The sequence below is a fragment of the Achroia grisella genome, unplaced genomic scaffold (genome assembly GCF_030625045.1).
Source record: "Achroia grisella isolate CSIRO2021 unplaced genomic scaffold, CSIRO_AGI_Agris_v1 utg558, whole genome shotgun sequence".
Lineage (NCBI taxonomy): Eukaryota > Metazoa > Arthropoda > Insecta > Lepidoptera > Pyralidae > Achroia > Achroia grisella.
The window spans coordinates 2,915,475-2,934,478 of NW_026712938.1; the positions used below are offsets into that span (position 1 = coordinate 2,915,475).

Genomic DNA, 19,004 nt, shown 5'->3' on the forward strand with positions numbered 1-19,004 from the left:
TAAAACATTAAAAATAATAAAATCCTATTTAAGCAATAGAACTCTACTTGAGTTCTATTAGGTACTAAGTTCCGTTTCGGTTAATACTATTGTTTCACAGAAAGCACAAGATGATATAGGAATACCACAAGGTACTATTCTTGGTCGGCTATTATTTCTAGTCTATGTTAATTATTTACCGGCAAATCTGCCACCGAATAGCCTTGTAATATTATTTGCCGATGATACAAACGTGGGAGTAAGATTCCAAAGTAAAAACACTTTAGAACACGAAGTAAACTCGGTCACTACGATTCTAAATTATTGGTTTAAACCTAATGGAATTGTACTTAATACCGATAAATAATGATCTTGTGATGTATAACACTACCAACAAATTATACATAAGAAATATAATCCACCGATAACACGCAACACATGATCAATGGGCATCATATGATGATGCGGGATCCGAGGAGCTGTTCACGTATAACGAATGCCAGTTCAATGAGGAGTCACAGGACACAGACATTTTTATACAAAAAAGGAGCTTCCCATAACTCTATAGAACTTAGTAAGAAAGTGTATTACTCAAATTGAATAAAGTATTTTTGATTTTATTTTAATTACATAAAAAATATGAAGAATACACTTGAGTGCTGCCTGTAGGGACTGATCTGCTCATATCACTACGACTGATTTAATCTTATTGTATATTTATATTTGACCCAAAAAAATTAGTGCTGGTTGGTAGTTTGTATTCACTCGTTTCGACTTGTAAATGTGAAATTACAAGGATTATTTAAAAGAGCAACACACAAGTTTCTTTGCGTTCTTCTTGTGATGAGACAGCTTACCGAACGAGCGGTAGATAAAACAAAATTGTTATGATTATTCAAAAGTTCTTAAATTAAGTTTATTTGAATAAATGATTTTCTATTCTATTCTAATCTACTTTTTCTAGCTAATAAATTGATAGATAATGTAGTATCATAAATTGCATATCGAAAAACTGTGTAATAAAGTTGCATCAGCCAATTTTCCCGTAAGTAAATGAAAATCATGAGTTAATAAAAAACTTATGTCTCTATATTATGCTTACATCCGGTCTTTAATTACTTATGCAGGGCCAATATGGGACAATGCTAGCGATGTAAACCAAATACTCAGGAAACAAAAACGAGCCATAAGGATTATTTTTGGTCTCCATAACGCCTATCAGCCAGACCATACTTTATAAATTAAAAAAATATGATAGTAATTTCATTGTATATCTACCTCAGTTTAATGAAAATATACGATAAAAGCACAGATAACATAATATTACATAGCAATGAGGTAAATATGATTTTCGATAATAATAATTACCACACGCGAATAAAAGATAACATTCAATTGCCAAAAACCAAACCTGATAAAATTTTTAAACAAGGCATTACTTTAAAAACAAAAATGTACAAATTATTTTATGAATCTATTTCTATGAATTACCCCCAAAATAAATTTAATTTAAAATAAAATATTATTTCGAAAAACATCCTTATTATAATATTACGATGTATTGTAACTAGTTATACCGTGTATTGTGTACCTACGGATTTAATTTTATTTATTAATACATTGTAATTAAATATAAATTTTATAAATATCATTACTATATATTATGATTTATGACTCTCTATATATGTAAAGAATATTGGTCAATAAACGAAAATATATAAATATAAATATAATATCTCGCTATTTTATTTCGCCCACAGATTAGAAAACTACGCTAAAGGGATAAAATATATGGTACGTCTGACAACCCATGTATTGAGTCTGTAGTAAAAAAATACAAAATAATGTTAAAATTAATTTAATTTAATAAATATTTATCACATTCACACACATAAACACACTATATTACAAACTTAGAGTCATGACTAACCATGTGGATCTCACACTAGAAAGTGTAGTCTACTCGTATGCTCTACGTTGAAGTAGTACTACTCCAAGTACTACTTCAACTCAAAAGTATTTTTAGAGGGTAACCTACAAAAACTTTTATGACAATTTTTGTTATGTTACACACAATTCTTTACGAACATAAAAGTGCTATAAGTGACTACGTTTCAATATTTACATCAAAGAACAATAATATTAGGTTTACAATAATGCTATTGATCAGAATTGGCAGTAAGTATATTCAAATTTTCTACATCTACATATATAGAAAGTGTCAAGAGTAACTCACTCGTCAGTCTTATAGCGCCCATCGCCTAATTAAATACTTAAAATAGTGATTTTAATTGATGAATAATAATTTAAAATGGCAAGTGAAAAAAATAATAATTAGGCATCTAACAATTTACACGCCGTCAGATTATTTATTGTGGAAAAAAATAACTAGTGCAGAATTTCATTGAAAAGATTTTGCAAATGGTATAGCTTGAATTTAAATATAAAGTAGAATAGTACAACTAAATAAATAAAAATCGGTTAGGGTTATTAATCTACATACAACATAATCGTAAAATAATTATTGTTTGTCAATTCTTTATTGGTTCCTACCTATAATAAATAAAATATGTAATACCATTAATTAATACATTTTTGAGCGCAATTAATCTTAAAATTAAATACACTTTCGCGATAGTTACATCTCACACATTTGACAAATAAATAAATATAACACGCGTATGACATTTGTAGTCATTTTACAAACGATTTTCGTTCAATATTAATAGAAAAATAAACCAATTTCTGGATGGAGTAAGAACTTATTCATATAGATATAGGCAATCTTATGATGCGTTGTAAATTGTAATACATGTTTACATTATAACAGAAATATATGCGTATATATTTTTTTTACTGTAGTATGAAAATTATTAACATAGTAACATACACTCTATTAATATACTTAAGTGTCAGTGTTTTTAGTGCAATAACGTTATGAAAATAAATATATAGCTACCAGAAAAGTAATGTCATAGAAAAAAATATAAATTATGATTTCTTGTCTATTTTAAGCCTCTTTTGCTATGAGTATAGTCGGGAAGTTTAAGTATTCGCGTTTGGACCTTATATTGTATATAAACCGTCAAGAACCAATATTAAGCGACGCTTAGTCGCTAATAAATGTGTAGAAATTCATAAAAGTCTTCACAGAGTCACTCACGGCGAATGAACGGGGCCTGGACATCCTGCAGAGAAATAAAATATTGTTAGATCTTTGTACAAAATCGTCTGCACCTCTGTCTCAATTATTTCAGCCGACAAGCAGATAGTTTTTTTATATGTTTCATGTCATGTGTGTAAGATGGAGTAGTAAAATTGCAAAATTATCCAGTAATTTCACTACCCTAGTCCTCTGAATTTGTAATAAATGGACACCTGGCTTAGGTTTACAATTAAACACTGTTGGGTGATAGTTACATTTCACATATTTGACAAACAAATAAACATAATACGCGTATAAACGACTTTCGTTAAATATCAATACAAATATAATTCAGTTTATAATTATTTGAAAATGGCAGAATGATGCCAGTAGACTGTAGTATGTTTTGTCTGATGGGTGAGATGATCCTATACCTAATTTCGCTGTCTTAGTCTTCCGGAATGGCAATAAATAGTGCCATGGGTTTCACATAACAATTTTTAAATACGTAGTGGCATTCATGTATATATATATATAGACGACAGTTACCACTTACCATCAGGTGGGGCATTTGCCATTCCATTTAGATAAAAATATAGCATTGAAAAGCGGCGTAACTGATTCATTTTGTGTCTATTGTTCGAGTAACGGAATATTTTATCGTGTCAAATCAACGATGTATACAGAATGTCATTATTTCACATGTTTAGTCAGGTGGTCCAACCGACATGGTGCCAGTCAACCATTAGACATATTTACCCCTAACGAATACGGCACTTCAATTTTGCATTCATTCAACTTTTACTTTCTGCTCGCATATAATATGTAGGCACACACATATTTAAGTCACGGTCTGTTCAGTGAAATTTCTTTGGTTGTATTCTTTAAAAATCATAAATTTCGAATTTTCCGTTTTACAATAAATAGAGAGCCGACCTAATTATTCTCTCCTTTTACTTCATAACAATAATGTGAGTAGAAATATTTTTTTATAAAAACACGAGACAAAATAACACAATAATCTTACTTAATATTTGAAATGTGAATGTAGGTTGTTTGGTATGATTTGATTTTTGACATCACCAATTATTGTGGTGGCAATCAAGCATAAGTAACGTTTGAAATAATAAGGCATATACCTATTTCATCCCCATCAAACATGGCCTGGGAAGGTTGTCTAACTTGTATTGTTACATAGAATATTGTCAGACATAAATAAGAAATGACACGATTTATTTGTCTACTGACAAACATAACAACGTGATAAATATATATTAAGGTTCTGACATTAGCTACAAATAAATTGCCTTCATTGTATTTATATACAAACTGAAAATATGTGTGTGATAAATTCAAAAATAGAGTAGGTACCATTTAATAAATTGCCTCTCGCTGAGTAAACAACAATAATTCTATAATTAAGTGCATCGTGCAAGTACAGGGTCATCTCAGATAAGATATACCATTTTATCTTATACCATATCTACCTGATTACATATATCAAATTATAATTATTGTTAATAGTACTTACTACAAACTGTGCAAGCTATCTCATCACTGTTATCGCCACATCCGTCTCGACCTGAGCACGCAACAGCCGTACTCCTGCACCGGCCGTTCCCACATCGCAGTGGGCAGAAGTCCGCGGCGCGCCATCTGCACAAACATTCAAAGTGATGTCAAATGTTTGTACTAAAATGTCTTGGTATGGGTCAAATATTTGAGCAAACACTCTAGGTCACACGTGTGTTGATTATGAAATTTTTAAGTAGGCCCACCGCCTGTACTGTGTAAATGTATATATTATATACTTTTTGTATGACTTGTGAAAGAGAAAAACGGGACCTTAAAACGTGTTCCTAAAATTTAAATGCTTAATAACATTAACACTACATTTTTTCCCCTCATAATAATAATATCTTCACATGGCGCCTTCAAGTCCCAGGCTTGTGTTCTGGGTCTTAGACACTGATAGAAAAGAAGAAATACTTCAATATTATTTTTAATCCATAATATTATATACACATACAATATATAATAATAATATATACAATATATACATAGAAATTACCTAGACAAATACAAACTTTCACACTCATGAATATAAATATTTGTATTGCGCAATGAATCGAACCAGTGACTATCGGAAGTAATTAAGGTATAAATTTATTATAACCAGTAAAGACTTGATAAAGTTATCTAATGTAAAGGAATACCGTACAGTAGAACTTCAATAAATATCAGACAAAATATATAGCATATAGTTAGATAGATAGTGATTTTCTTACCTAGACTGTTCATTACATAAGTGTGGTGGTTCGTCAGATCCATCTTTACAGGAGACGATGGCATTACAGAATTCGAATTCTGGAAGGCATTCACCGGAGTTGCATCGAAAAGTGTGTCGTGGACAGCTGAAATGTAATAAAATAAAAGGCTTAAATAAACTTTCATGATATTTACAGAAGGTATCTAAATTTGATTCACTTATACAATATTATGTTATCTGTACTTTTATTAATGTACAGCGATGAAAAAACAAATATGTTACATTCAATAAACAAACGCACGGGCAATGTTAGTTGTGGATTCAGCATTTAATACAGTAAACACAATATTTATAATAACTTTATACGCATACGGAATAGTGCATCTGCCTGCGCTAATGATGGTGGAAGGGCATCAGCTGACGATAACAGTATGGAAGGTAAGTTAGAGTATGTACCCCATCCTTGCGAGATAACCAAGTTTCCGAGAGGCAGTTGAGTTACAAGAAGGTAGTTAACGTGTACGTGACACCTCTGGTACTTCAGACGTGTTATAGGCTATGCTTGATTGCCACGAAACTGACCTGACGATGTGGCTACAAGTCCCCATTATAATTCTATCACCTCCCCGAAAAACACTTTTTAATATGCCAATTCCGATTCTCAGGGAACACTACCATCTCTGTATTTTCACAATTCAGTAACAATAACGGATTACGGAATTGTGCTGTTTTGTGTAAACTTACCCTCTACGACGCGTTGAACGGCAATTTCTTTCATCCTCGCCTCCAGGGCATTGTGGAGTTCCATCACACCTTGAAGCCCTAGACACGCATTGCGATCCGGGACCTCCGCAGCGGAAAGCATGCATAGGGCAGCGTTCGCCTGATCTGTCTGTAAACGTGCAAGATTGGCAATAAATATATGCACCGTTTTACACTCTAGTTGATCTTGTGTTATCGGTAATAAACAACTGATAGAAATAGTTCAATACTTATATAATATACATAGAAAACACCCAGGTTAATACAAAAATCACACTCATAAATGTTTGGACCATGCGAGGAATCGAACCCGTGACTATCCGAAGTAATTTTGTTTAAAATTAAGGTATAGATTGATTATATTAGCAATAGAGACTTATTAAATGTACCTATTGTAAAAGCATATTACTGATGTACGTAATGGTGGATAAATACATATATTTCATCACGTACTTAGGTACCTGGCTGTATAAAGAAATAAGTAATAAGTGAAATGATTGAATAGTTTTCTAGTGAAATATCGTTACACTTCAAAAGAAGTGAAAGCATAAAGTAAAAAGAAGTGCAATGAAAGGAATCGGTGCATAGACAGTTACCTTTACTACCTTGACATTTTTCATCGGACCCGTCTGGACAATCTTTGCGGCCGTCGCAGACGAAGTACCAACTGATACATGTACCCGTTGATCTACACTATAATAAACAATAATACACTATAATAAATCTGTAGTTATATTTAAACATAAAACTTTAAAAAATTAGAAAAAAAAATTTCCTCTGTGTCTGTAATTGTCCGTATTGCTTTGTTTTACCTATATATTTAATTCATTCACTTAACAGAACATATACATTTTTACAAATATACAAGTGACAAAAGATATTCCAACTACCAACAACAGCGCACGTTCACGCAGGCCATAAAGCCATCTACTACTACCATCTCTGGTTCCACTGAAAATCAGCGTTTGTGCATTACAGCCTAAACATAAAGCTGAGTGATAACATATTTGGTCGCATCTGTATACCTCAAATATATACTTATGAAATTACGTTCATAATAATACTAGATACTCGTCCCGGCTTCACCCGGGTGTACATGTATTATACATATAAACCTTCCTCTTGAATCACTCTATCTATTACAAAAATACGCTTTAAAATCCGTAGTTTAAAGATTTAAGCAAACATAGGGACGGACAGACAACGACATCGACATTAAACTATGTATAATGATAATGATATTTACTCGTTATAAGTTTCCTAACATTCTTTTGTATTGGCCAAATAAATATATTTTTCGAATAACATCGAGAGTTTATTAACTACGATCGGTAGCAGCGGTTCGTCTAACATTTGTGACAGTATTCTGTAATAAGATACTAACTTGGAAAGTTCCTGGTAAACAACCTCTGTTACGGGCCGAGCAAGCAGATGTAGAGTTTGTACGATATGTACAATCACATCTTTTATTTAAACACCTGGTATATGGATCAATTTCTTGGCATTGCGAATCTCTCATACAAGGCATTCCAAGCGAAGCTGGTCCAAGATCAATCATAGGAGCCACGTCAGGTCGAAAACGATTTTTATCTATAAAAAAATATGAGAACCAAGATAAGACCAATTTTTTAATATATGATTCTATTTTAAATAAATTCTGAAGACTAACCTTTTAAGGAAGATTTCTTTTGGTGTCCTGTTTTGTAAGGTTTGGTTCCTGAACCTTGTTCCTTCGAAGAACCGCTAGTTTTTTTATTTGTTTTTTTATCAACTGATGGTTGTGTCACTACTCTATAGATAGGCTGATCATTTGCATGTAAATTGGCCGTCAATTCGTCAACGCTTATTGTTTCATTTGGATCACCATCTTTTCTGTTTGACACTGGCAAACGTTTTAGTGGATCAGCTGTTGGTACTTTCATGACTGCCTGCATAAATGGACTGTCCTCTTGTGTGCTAAATAATTCGTTTTTGTTAGTAAACATTGGTAATTTGCTAGGTTGTATACCATCTTCGTCAATTATATTTGGGGGTTCGTGTGGATTTCTAGAATCTATATTATAACTTACTGATGGTTTATGCATATTATAAATAATAGACCCGTTAGTAGCATCAACAATCATAGTTTCTTGTTCAGCAACGACCGCTTCTGTTGCATACCCTGATGGTTTTTCTATAATACATTTATCGCTAACTTGTCGGAAATATAAATTACATGCACATCGTCCAAAAAGGTTTGGTATGACATATTCGCAATGACTTTCTTTATCCCATAATCGACAGTGTTCGTTGCTATAACATACGTGGCCGGGTGGAGCAGCTGAAACAGAAAAGCATTGGTTGGAACACTTTTAAGTACGTAATGTGCTTTAGGCAAATTAGTTGTTGAACGTTAATTGACCGTTGCAACCAGCCAATCTTTGTTGACCTCGTGCTATAGCTGCAGCGAGTGGTTGGCAATTTTCTCGACCATACTATCACATGCTCTAATAGCCAAGATACAGTTTTAAGTTATTTTCTATGTATGTCGTCCACGCATATGACACGCATTCTTGTATGTAGAAATTTCAGATATATAGATACAGATACGTTATGTAAAGTTTTTTTGCATGTCGAAACTATTTTCTTATAAACATATAATGGGGACAATTCAAACAATCGTTGAGAATGAAAATCTTAAATTGTAATTTGATTAGCCATTATATGTTAATCAGGAACCGTAAAGTACTACACGCAAACTCTCAGTGCTCAATCGACCTTAATATCCATTCATAAAACAGTATTTTTAGTGATTACCTACTTGAGATGAAATATTACTCAATAATGTTTATATACATTACATTTCAAGTATATAAAATTTTGTAAACAAATTAGAATTTGCCTAAAAAAATTAACACATAATTAAGTAGAAAATTGAGTTCTTGAATTAATATAAATTTAGATAGATAGATAAATTCTTTATTCAACAATTGCAGACCTGTTATCAAAGTTATAATTTTTAGTCGATTTTAGGGACATAATTTTTTTTATAAAACGCTTTTCGTTATAAGATATAAAACCGATGCTTAACCCGACTACCGGGTAAACTAAATTTACACTGCCCTACTTAACTGAAAATATTTTTCAGATAACTATAAAACTTAAACACTATAGTCGAGAATGTAGGTAGCAAGTAAAATTCCCACATAAAGTTATGTTGATAACAAAGGTTCACATACACATCCAACAAAGTATATTTATGGAACAATTACATAGTTTTCTCATACACTTATTCGATTTATAGCAGAAATATGGCTATTAAGAAAATTTCAAGGAAATATTCCGTACGCTGGTAAACGCTTCAAACTCAATATTTCAAATTATGGTGTCAATAATATCTATATATGTATATAAAAGTCGTCATTGGACCTATTTCAGTCGCCAATTTATGTTGGCTGGCAGCGGCCAGTTTTGTAAGCTGGGATTCGGTAGCATGGTGAAATAACTCACTGATGTTACTGGAGAAGAGCCATGATATCTGAGTCGTATGGAATGGTAACGCATGAGTGCTACCACGAGAGTCACATTATAACGTAATGTCCGCAGATAAGTATTAGGCGACGGTAGTATATAGGCGACGGTTAACACGTACCAACAGGTATCCCGTCAGCTTGTTTGTGATTCCAATTAACGGCCTCGGTGGTGTAGCGCCTACCGCACACAGCCTTATCGCCGATGGTCGCGGGTTCGATTCCTCGCATGGTATAAACATTTGTACAAACAACAGTCTGTTGTGTGTTTTCTGCATATTATGTATGTATTTATAAAAAAAAAAAGTTTAAGTATCAATTGTCCAGTACCTATAACACAAGCTCTGCTTAACTTGGAAATAGTCCCATGGCGTTGTGTGAATTGTCCAGGGATTTTATTATTATTAATTATATAAATAATTGCTTAGAACAATATTATTAACATTTTCGTCTTATGACTTTATAAAATTACATGACAGTTTAATATACTTTCGATCTAGTACGACAATAGAATCCGTGACTTGGATATTTAGCCGGCGTACAACCTACGAGTAAGTTCAAGCAGTAGAGCCGCGAGCCGTTCGCGCCACAGCCACTTCGAAAATGAAAGTTCTGCTCATTTACTACACCATTAGAGGCGATATCAAAAGAAAACCCATCTCAACTGATTGCGGATGTCGTAAGAGCTTTATATCAACATCATAATAAACTTGGAACCCAGATAAAACATCATTTACGTTTATGTGTTTTCCATTAAACGAAACTCGTACAGAAATGCCTGATAATAATTTGTACATTTTCTGAAGAAATGGAAGATGATATGGATCATGATATTATCCAAGGGAAATAGAAATAGAAATAGAAATAATCTTTATTCAAATAAACTCATTACAAGCACTTTTGAATAGTCATATTTTGATTCTACCACTCATTCGGAATGCAGATTCATCACAAGAAGAATGAGCAAGAAACTTGTGTGTTGCTCTTTTTAATAGATGTTTTTTTTATATAAATAATTACAGAGGTCTAATGAAAACGTCTATTTGACAGATACATATATAGAATAGAATAGAAAATAATTTATTCAAATAAACTTAATTTAAGCACTTTTGAATAGTCAACAATTTTTTTTAAATCTACCGCTTATTCGGAAAGCTGTCTCATCACAAGAAGAATAAGCAAGAAACTTGTGTGTTGCTCTTATAAATAATCCTTATAAGTTCACATTTTACAAGTCGAAACGTGTGAATACAAACTACCAACCAGCACTAATTTATTTAGGCTCAAATATAAAGACACAATAAGATTAAATCAGTCGTAGTGATAAGAGCAGACTAGTCCCTACAAGCAGCACTCGTTCACGAGTATGACGGATGAGCCAGCCATCACTGCGCTTGACCATATTTTAGGGAGCCCAAAGACCCGGCCCACCACGCCGCCACATATCTGGACATTTTAGTGAGCATGACTACTCATTCCATTCGACCACGTCACAGCTACAAAAATTACTATATGGTAGTTACAGTATTCGCACTTTACATGAGGATGCATGCGGCAATCAATTCAAAAGCCGCTACGCTATCATATATCAAGAAAGCAGTATGAAAAATAAATTATAACGTTGTCCGCAAATAAACTTATACTTGCTATATATTGCTATCATCTATAAATTCATCTATCCTATAATAGGCTTTTTTACATAAAATCTGTTTAATATAAAGTTTGAATTGTCTCTCTGTCAGATTTAGCGTAGATTCTGGCAGTTTATTATAGAATTTTACGCAATTACCATAAAATGAATTACTAACTTTGTGTAGACGGCATTTAGGTAAAATTAACTTATTTTTATTGCGTAAGTTTCTACTTGTACAGTCTTTAATTTTCTTGAAACTATCTAAGTTTTTCCTTATATACATAATATTTTCATAAATGTACTGTGAGGCAACGGTGAGGATATTTGATTGTTTAAAGCATTGACGTAATGGCTCTCTAGAACCCATACCATAAATAGAACGTATGGCTCTCTTTTGTAAAATAAATATAGTATTTACATCGGCAGCTTTACCCCACAGCAGTATGCCATATGACATAATGCTATGGAAATAACTAAAATATACAAGTTTTGCCGTCGCCACGTCTGTTAATTGGCTTATCCTTCTAATTGCGTAAGCAGCAGAACTAAGTCTACTGGCTAATTTAGAAATATGGGGCCCCCATTGTAACTTCGAGTCCACTATATAGAGACAGATGGTAAATAAAAAATAAAGTAAACTTTACTATACTTGTAAAGTATACAGCAAGCCTAAGCCTTAATATTGTAGACATTATATAATATTGTATAAATTAAATTTTCTTTTAGAATCGCTGTTTGTCCAATGGTTGACTGGTTGGCCCTCGAGGTGTTAAGTTCGCAATTTGTGCATTGTAGTATTAATAAATAAATACTTACGTGAGAGACATGTGTGTTTCCTGAATTGTAGATGACCATCGGTACATCGGCAAACACCATCCAAACAGTCACTGTATGCTACCTTCAGTGTACATTGCTCTGGAACTGAACATTCGGATCCCAAAAGTGTTGCTGAAATTAACAATAATTAGCAAATGAGTATAGCATATTTATACACGTAGAAACTCAATGTAATTTGGGCGTGTGAAATGTTGCGTTGAGAACATTATCGACGCTTGATTCTACAACTACTTCATCTAGGATAACAGTCGTGACGATTTATTTTATATATATTTAACAAACAACTTAATATTTAGTGATATAATCAAATAATAAATTTAAAATATGTCAGAGACGAATAGTTATTAAATTAATAGGCTAAACAGTTTGCAATTGTGTTACATAATATTTTCCACAATAATTATTGAATAAAATAATAAATTAAATTAGTAGGGAAGAATATTTTTTGTATATTGTTCCCTACTAATTTAATAATTCCCTAATAATTTGAAAAGGAAACTTAAATAGGACTTACGGCTTCTTGTATATAATGATAATAATAACAACCCAGAACAAATCACACAGCGCCATCTAGTCCCAAGCTTACCAGAGATTGTGTTATGGTTACTAGACAAGTAATATAAATACTCAGATATATTGTTTTTGTAAATACATAGAAAATAGTGAGACCAATACAAAATTCATACTCATGTATGGGGCGCGGAATTGAATTCCGCGACCATTTACGTAAAACGATGTACAGTAGTATAGATGTACTATACCGCTAGACCAGCTAGGCCGCCATAGACATATACAGATCAATCTTCTACGACAAAAAGCAAACACAAGCCTCATAATTTTGAAGTTACAAATTAAAAAAAAAATAGCTTTAGTTCGAGTGTAGTATTAGTTCATTATGCAATTTCGTGGCCGCGTCGTTTCATTGTTAGCTAACAACAAACCTACGACCACTTAATATTATTTTAGTCGGAATAGTAAACCACTAGGCCACGACTCTGGTTCTTTATGTATGGTCAATTATGGTGAATGTACTATAGGTACAACAAGAGCGTCATAATTTTATGGCACAGCGAATGAACACCGACAGAGACAAGTTCGCGACCTGCGCTTGACCCTATTTGATACAATGTTTAATGTTCCGTAGAATAAGGTTCCGGTGAAATTTAAAAAGACGTTGTAGTTAATGCATGAAGTCACTTATGCTCATTTTACTATAAACTGTAATGCCTTTTTTGCACTTTCTAGATCTAATATATATTCTTTGTTAGACAAATTCAAATAGTTCCTTATTTAGTAAACTGATTGTACAAAGAGAAAATTATACAATCGAGGAGTATATACATTTCCTTTCAGTTAGTAGTATCTACCTATAAAACTGATGAAAAATGGTCTAGGTACTCGTATGTGATTTTTCTAGAAACTATTCGCATTGCAAATTATTTTTCACTGAGTACAGCTTCATACACTTTTATACTCGAATATTTCTTCATATATTTAGTGTCTTCGGTTCTGTATAGTACCATTGTTAGGTACTTAGGTATATTATTCATAATTATGCATATCGTGACTTTAGAATGATTAGACTTTCAAACGACATGTCCACGTAATTATGCTTAATCGGTAGTAGTACTAGGAAATTAAAGGTACCTACCAATTCAATGGACATGCTTGAATTATCGATGATTCCTTCAACGAAAACTTCCGCGTGACCAGAGTAATTAATGCTAACACCTAATAAATCATTTTGAAACAGCGCCGTAATTACGGCGGGAAATTAAATTGCTACCATAATTTATACTTACTCAATTGTCTACTTTTAGAAATTAACAATATTTTATTTTCTATATTACCAAATTAAAACCGTTATAATTATAGTCACGTGAAATGAGTCATTTTCATTTTTAACAGACTATAGATACTGTAATTTTGTTGCATTGTCGCAACATAAGTATGCAGATGCTACGAGAGTGGAAAATACCTAACGAGTATATCTTTTAGATTATCTGTAACATCTGATATAGTAATATATTTCAAGTCGCAATAAATTTCATTTCTGTTAAATTATTTATATCCAAATACAATGCACAAAAATACGGAGTAAGCTAAATCAAAAATATACTATTCAGAAAACTTGAAAGATTCCAACTTTTAGAATATAACCGAGTACTTAAACATTGACTTCGCTAATTATAATATATAGGTATATTACTTTCGCAAACATTCATTGTAACGTAATTACCATGTTTGTGAATCGAGCTTATATTTAGATCTAACTTTGAATGGACTCACAACAAACGTTTAGTTTCAGATACAATATACTCGTATATTGTACTCGTCATATACGAGTATATTGTATCTGCATCTAAACGTTTGTAGGTACCTACATCTCCTATCTTTTAGCTGACATATTAATCTAGAAACGGGGACCAATAAGGTGATCACTGGGTTTATTACATTGGGCACGGAACTGACAGGCGTAACAGTGGATATGATGTGCGTGACTTTTCGATTTCTAATCTGTAATCGTAATCTAGCTACAAAGTCAAGGTCGATTTGATTCATCATAGAGGTGCGATGGGTCATTTAAAACGGCTACGAAAATACGGATTTGTGTTAATCTCTCCGACTATCGCATTGATTTATTCTAAAAATATTATGTTATATTGATTATACCTGCGATTTCATCCACGTATTTTGGAACACATTCCCAGAAAGCAATTTAGTCTCAAAGTTATTTCATAATATTAATAAAGTATTTTAAATGTATATTAGTAAATAAGATAGAACTACATGCCTGCAGACATACCTCGACAGGTGTTTTGGCAGACAAAGACTGTAATTGGAAAATAATAAGCTTTTTGTCTATCCGTATACAGATAGTAGTAATTCATAGTAAGACTTAAATAAAAGTTTTTTTATATTGTTTTTTCTAAAACAGTCATGAACATGACAGTTCATGACAGGTTACAGTTTCAATAGGGAGGACCAGTTCTCCTAAGAAACAAAAATTATTGTTCTTTTTAAAAGTAAGTAACATAATAATTGTCTGATGTATGATGATATTAGTTACTCATAAATAATTGATGGCATCATGCACCTTTGGAATTTAAGTAGGTAATCGTTGTACTTAACTGTTAAAAAATAGTAATTCAGTCATTAAAAATAAAGTTTTCGCAACAGAGAAATATACAGGAATTTTTAATTAGAGCAAATATTATACATAGTTAATTTAAACAAAGCAACTCTGGGCCACACTTATCATGAAGGAGAACAACAGCTTATTGTATTTGCATACCCGTTTTATATCCTTGTAAATAAAGAACATCAAGACTGCTGTACAACGCATAAAACAGACGATAACTCATTGGAGCTTGAAGTGCGACCGCTGTATACATCGACAAGTTTATTTAAATTGGCCCCGCAAATAAACGATACAGACAATTGTGACGACACATCCGAGCTTCATCACAGTAAATTTAATAGCATACGAACGAGTTCGATCAATAAAACAAAGAAATAATTCATAACCTATTATTATAGATAGCCTATATCCGTCCTTGTGATACAGACTATTTTCACGTCAAATTTAATTAAGATTAATTCAGCTGTTTAGTTGTAAAAGGTAACAATCACGCTCATTTTCGCATTTATAATAGATTATACTATGAACTAGCTGAAACGCATGTTTGAAAATTCTGTTAGGGATTCAAATATTAGATGTACATAAGGTATAAAATATTTAACTAATTCCGAACAAACTACGAGTAAGTATATTATTTGCGTATTACAGCAAAAATTGTAAACTTGTACAATAAGAACCTAGATTCGTCTCTATAGCTTTTTACTGCCTCTCTTCTTCAGTTTTTCATATATTAACTCATTTAAATCTACTTATATGTAAGCATATAATCTGGTGATTAAATTTCAAAATCACGGAGAATATGGATAATAACTGATTTCAATGCTAATTAAATGCCTTTGCTAATGTTTTATATCTATTATATCTTTGTAGATGTATTGGGGTGCGAGAGCGAGAAATCAGGGTTTATGTTTACATAATAGAATAATTATAATATAATTACAGTGTACATTTAGCAGTTGAAAAGACAAGGTTAGATATCAGCGAACGGTATTTACCTACTGTTATTTGCAATATCATATATCCGATAATAGCTCAGCATGATAGCCAGAGGAAGTTTCGGTCGACAGGCTGACAGCTTACATCTAGAGACTAGATAGACGTGGCCTCTTTTCTGTATCTGAAAGGCTTTTGTTATATTTTCTCTAATAAAACCTCTTTATATCAATCATAAAATTTTATGTATAATAATCTTAATTTCCTAAATTGTTTAAGTCTGGTCAATCTACAGAATATTATAAACAAGTTTTAATGAACGCCTTTGTTTTTAAATGACTCCATCTGTCGCACTCCACTGTTATCTAAATTAAATATAATAAATAAGATTAATTTAATCAATGTAATAGGCCTGTTGCGAACTATATACTAACATAAGACGATTGTAGAACAAATTTTATAGTTAGCAGTAACCTAGACGTAATAATATTACATAGAAATAACGGATTTACTAGTTATTTGTTTATTAGACTTTAGATTCATTATTGGCCCGGTATTTAATACTACTGTAATTGATAATGCAGTTGCTACTCTACTCTGACTTCTGAATTTGATACTACCCTACTAAATATAACTAATCTAGTAGAGTAGTATTACATATAAAAGTAAATCAGTATCTTCATAGAGTTCACATTTTGTTTATTTCAAGATTTCCAATAATAGTCAGCACCATAGCGCATGCGAACGTTTCATATTTAATCAAGTTAAATATATAAACATAAACTTAGATATAAACTTGTATATTATTTTTCAATTTTTCTATGTAAGTTTCTATGTATAGAATTATAATAAACAAACAATGAAAGTAAGTGTACGTATATAGCAATAGTAAATGTATTATATCCTTGTATGAAGAGACACCAGCGTCCAGCAGTAGAAAGATAAAATATGTAGAATGTTATGAAATTATATATGAAATATAAAATTCGTATTCGTATCTCATTTACATGTAACATGTCACTTTATATATCTTTTATTACTATTAGAACAGATTGAACTAATATAACATTTAAAATATCTGAATAATCAATGTTATTCGCTGCGTCCGTCCATTTGTGCACACATAAAATGCTTTTATATTTTTATGTGTGAGGCTTTGGCGTATTGATGAATAGTGTTATGTCTTTCTATATCATTCAAATAATATTACATGTTATTTTTAATTGTAATGGCTGTAAAATATTGCAATTAGTAATCTTTGCCCTACAATGCATCAAAATAAGGCTGAGGTGGGTCGTAAGTATTAACATAAAACGGTACTATACATCTAAATAAATAATTCATCTATAAAAATACGATGTGAGGTCTTAGGTTATAAATAAATCGGCACGGGGCAGCGGTGTGGTCGCCTAGCGGTTATGGAGTTCTATCCTGGTTTGAAATGCCGCTAGACTGGATGCACCAGTCCGCTAAGTGGTACTGTGTTATTCACCACATCCGCATATAGAGGAACTCCGACAACATTCCTTAGAATTCGACAAAACGTCATTAAGGTAGTTTCCATAATGTTAAGAAATATGATTAAATTAATTATAATTTGTAATATACAATCTCTGCTATTATACCGCTGGCAGGATAGTCAGCGACCATCGGTGATGGACATCTCTTCCATTTGAAGTGATGAAAGAGATATGGGAATGTAAAGTAACATACAACATTTTTATGATGATTGCCAAATTAGAACCAGATAGTTAATCATTGGGCCAAGATGCTTTCATAATACCACAGATAACATAATATTACATAATAATACTAAGCCTACAAGTATATATAAACTATACTAGAAGTTGAAATTTTGCAATAGAAAAAGGGTTTATCTAATAAACCCTTTTTCTATTGCAAAAATCAATATTTTATCATGAGGTGACATGATGTTTAATTATTTAGGTAGGTATTTATTTCCCATACCTCTGTCTCCTAGTATAAATGAAAAAATGAGATAAATGTGTATTTGATATGAATAAATATTTCCTAGGCAAATCTCATAAAAACATTTGAGTTTGTCGGAAAACGTTTCGAATATCACTTTACCATTTTTTGTCTCAAAGGAATATTATTTTAAATATATGTACCTGAATTGAGATACTTTCAATTTAACTAGATTGGGATACCTACATATATATGGGTATGTAATATATTACAGATTTATTAAAAACAATTTTAACTTCTCATTAATCAGTAGAAGACATTGCGATCTGTGAAAGTAAATGAACAGAGATATTGGTCCTATAAAGTACTTGTGATATGAATAAATACGTTCACCTTTTTCAACTGCAAAGGAATCGCGACGTGATGACGGCTGTATATTATTGTATTATTTTTTGATTGATGTCTGTGTTCGGTTATTGGAAAGTGAAATATTATCGAGCAGAAGTTAATTTCGGGTGCCTTATGATGACAACTACCGACAATTGGCAGACGTTATTGCAGTGAAAGTAATTTCTTTGAAAAACCACAGACCACATGAGTACGATTAGTTAACACCTGATCTATAGTTAGGGATGAAAGCTACAACCGAAGTGTTTCGATTACTGAGATTGATTTGATTACAAAAAAGTAATTCCATATACCTACCTCATTATTTTAAAATAGAAACATTTTGTTTTCATGTCGAAGAATTATAATAACTCAGAAACTACTAAAATGGTTTAAAATCTTACTAATATTATAAACGCGAAAGTTTGCGAGTATGATGGATGTTTGTTACTCTTTCACACAAAAACTACTGAACGGAG

General features: G+C 32.0%; 1 protein-coding gene across 2 annotated transcripts in view; it reads right to left on the reverse strand.

The window, feature by feature from the left end:
* Positions 1–2,126: 2,126 nt before the first annotated feature.
* Positions 2,127–19,004, reverse strand: part of LOC131848417 (uncharacterized) — a 43,292-nt gene continuing 26,414 nt past the window's right edge. Inside the window, exons 3-10 of one of the 2 annotated variants that reach the window (XM_059198263.1) lie at positions 12,114–12,245; positions 7,825–8,475; positions 7,540–7,745; positions 6,761–6,848; positions 6,138–6,285; positions 5,413–5,538; positions 4,656–4,780; positions 2,127–3,167 (exon numbers count right to left, since the gene is read on the reverse strand). In XM_059198263.1, coding sequence (XP_059054246.1) covers positions 3,139–3,167; positions 4,656–4,780; positions 5,413–5,538; positions 6,138–6,285; positions 6,761–6,848; positions 7,540–7,745; positions 7,825–8,475; positions 12,114–12,245 — 1,505 coding nt within the window. In that variant the 3' untranslated portion in view covers positions 2,127–3,138. Of the gene's footprint in view, positions 3,168–4,655; positions 4,781–5,412; positions 5,539–6,137; positions 6,286–6,751; positions 6,849–7,539; positions 7,746–7,824; positions 8,476–12,113; positions 12,246–19,004 lie in introns of both variants that reach the window. The other variant, XM_059198262.1, reaches the window with a different exon arrangement.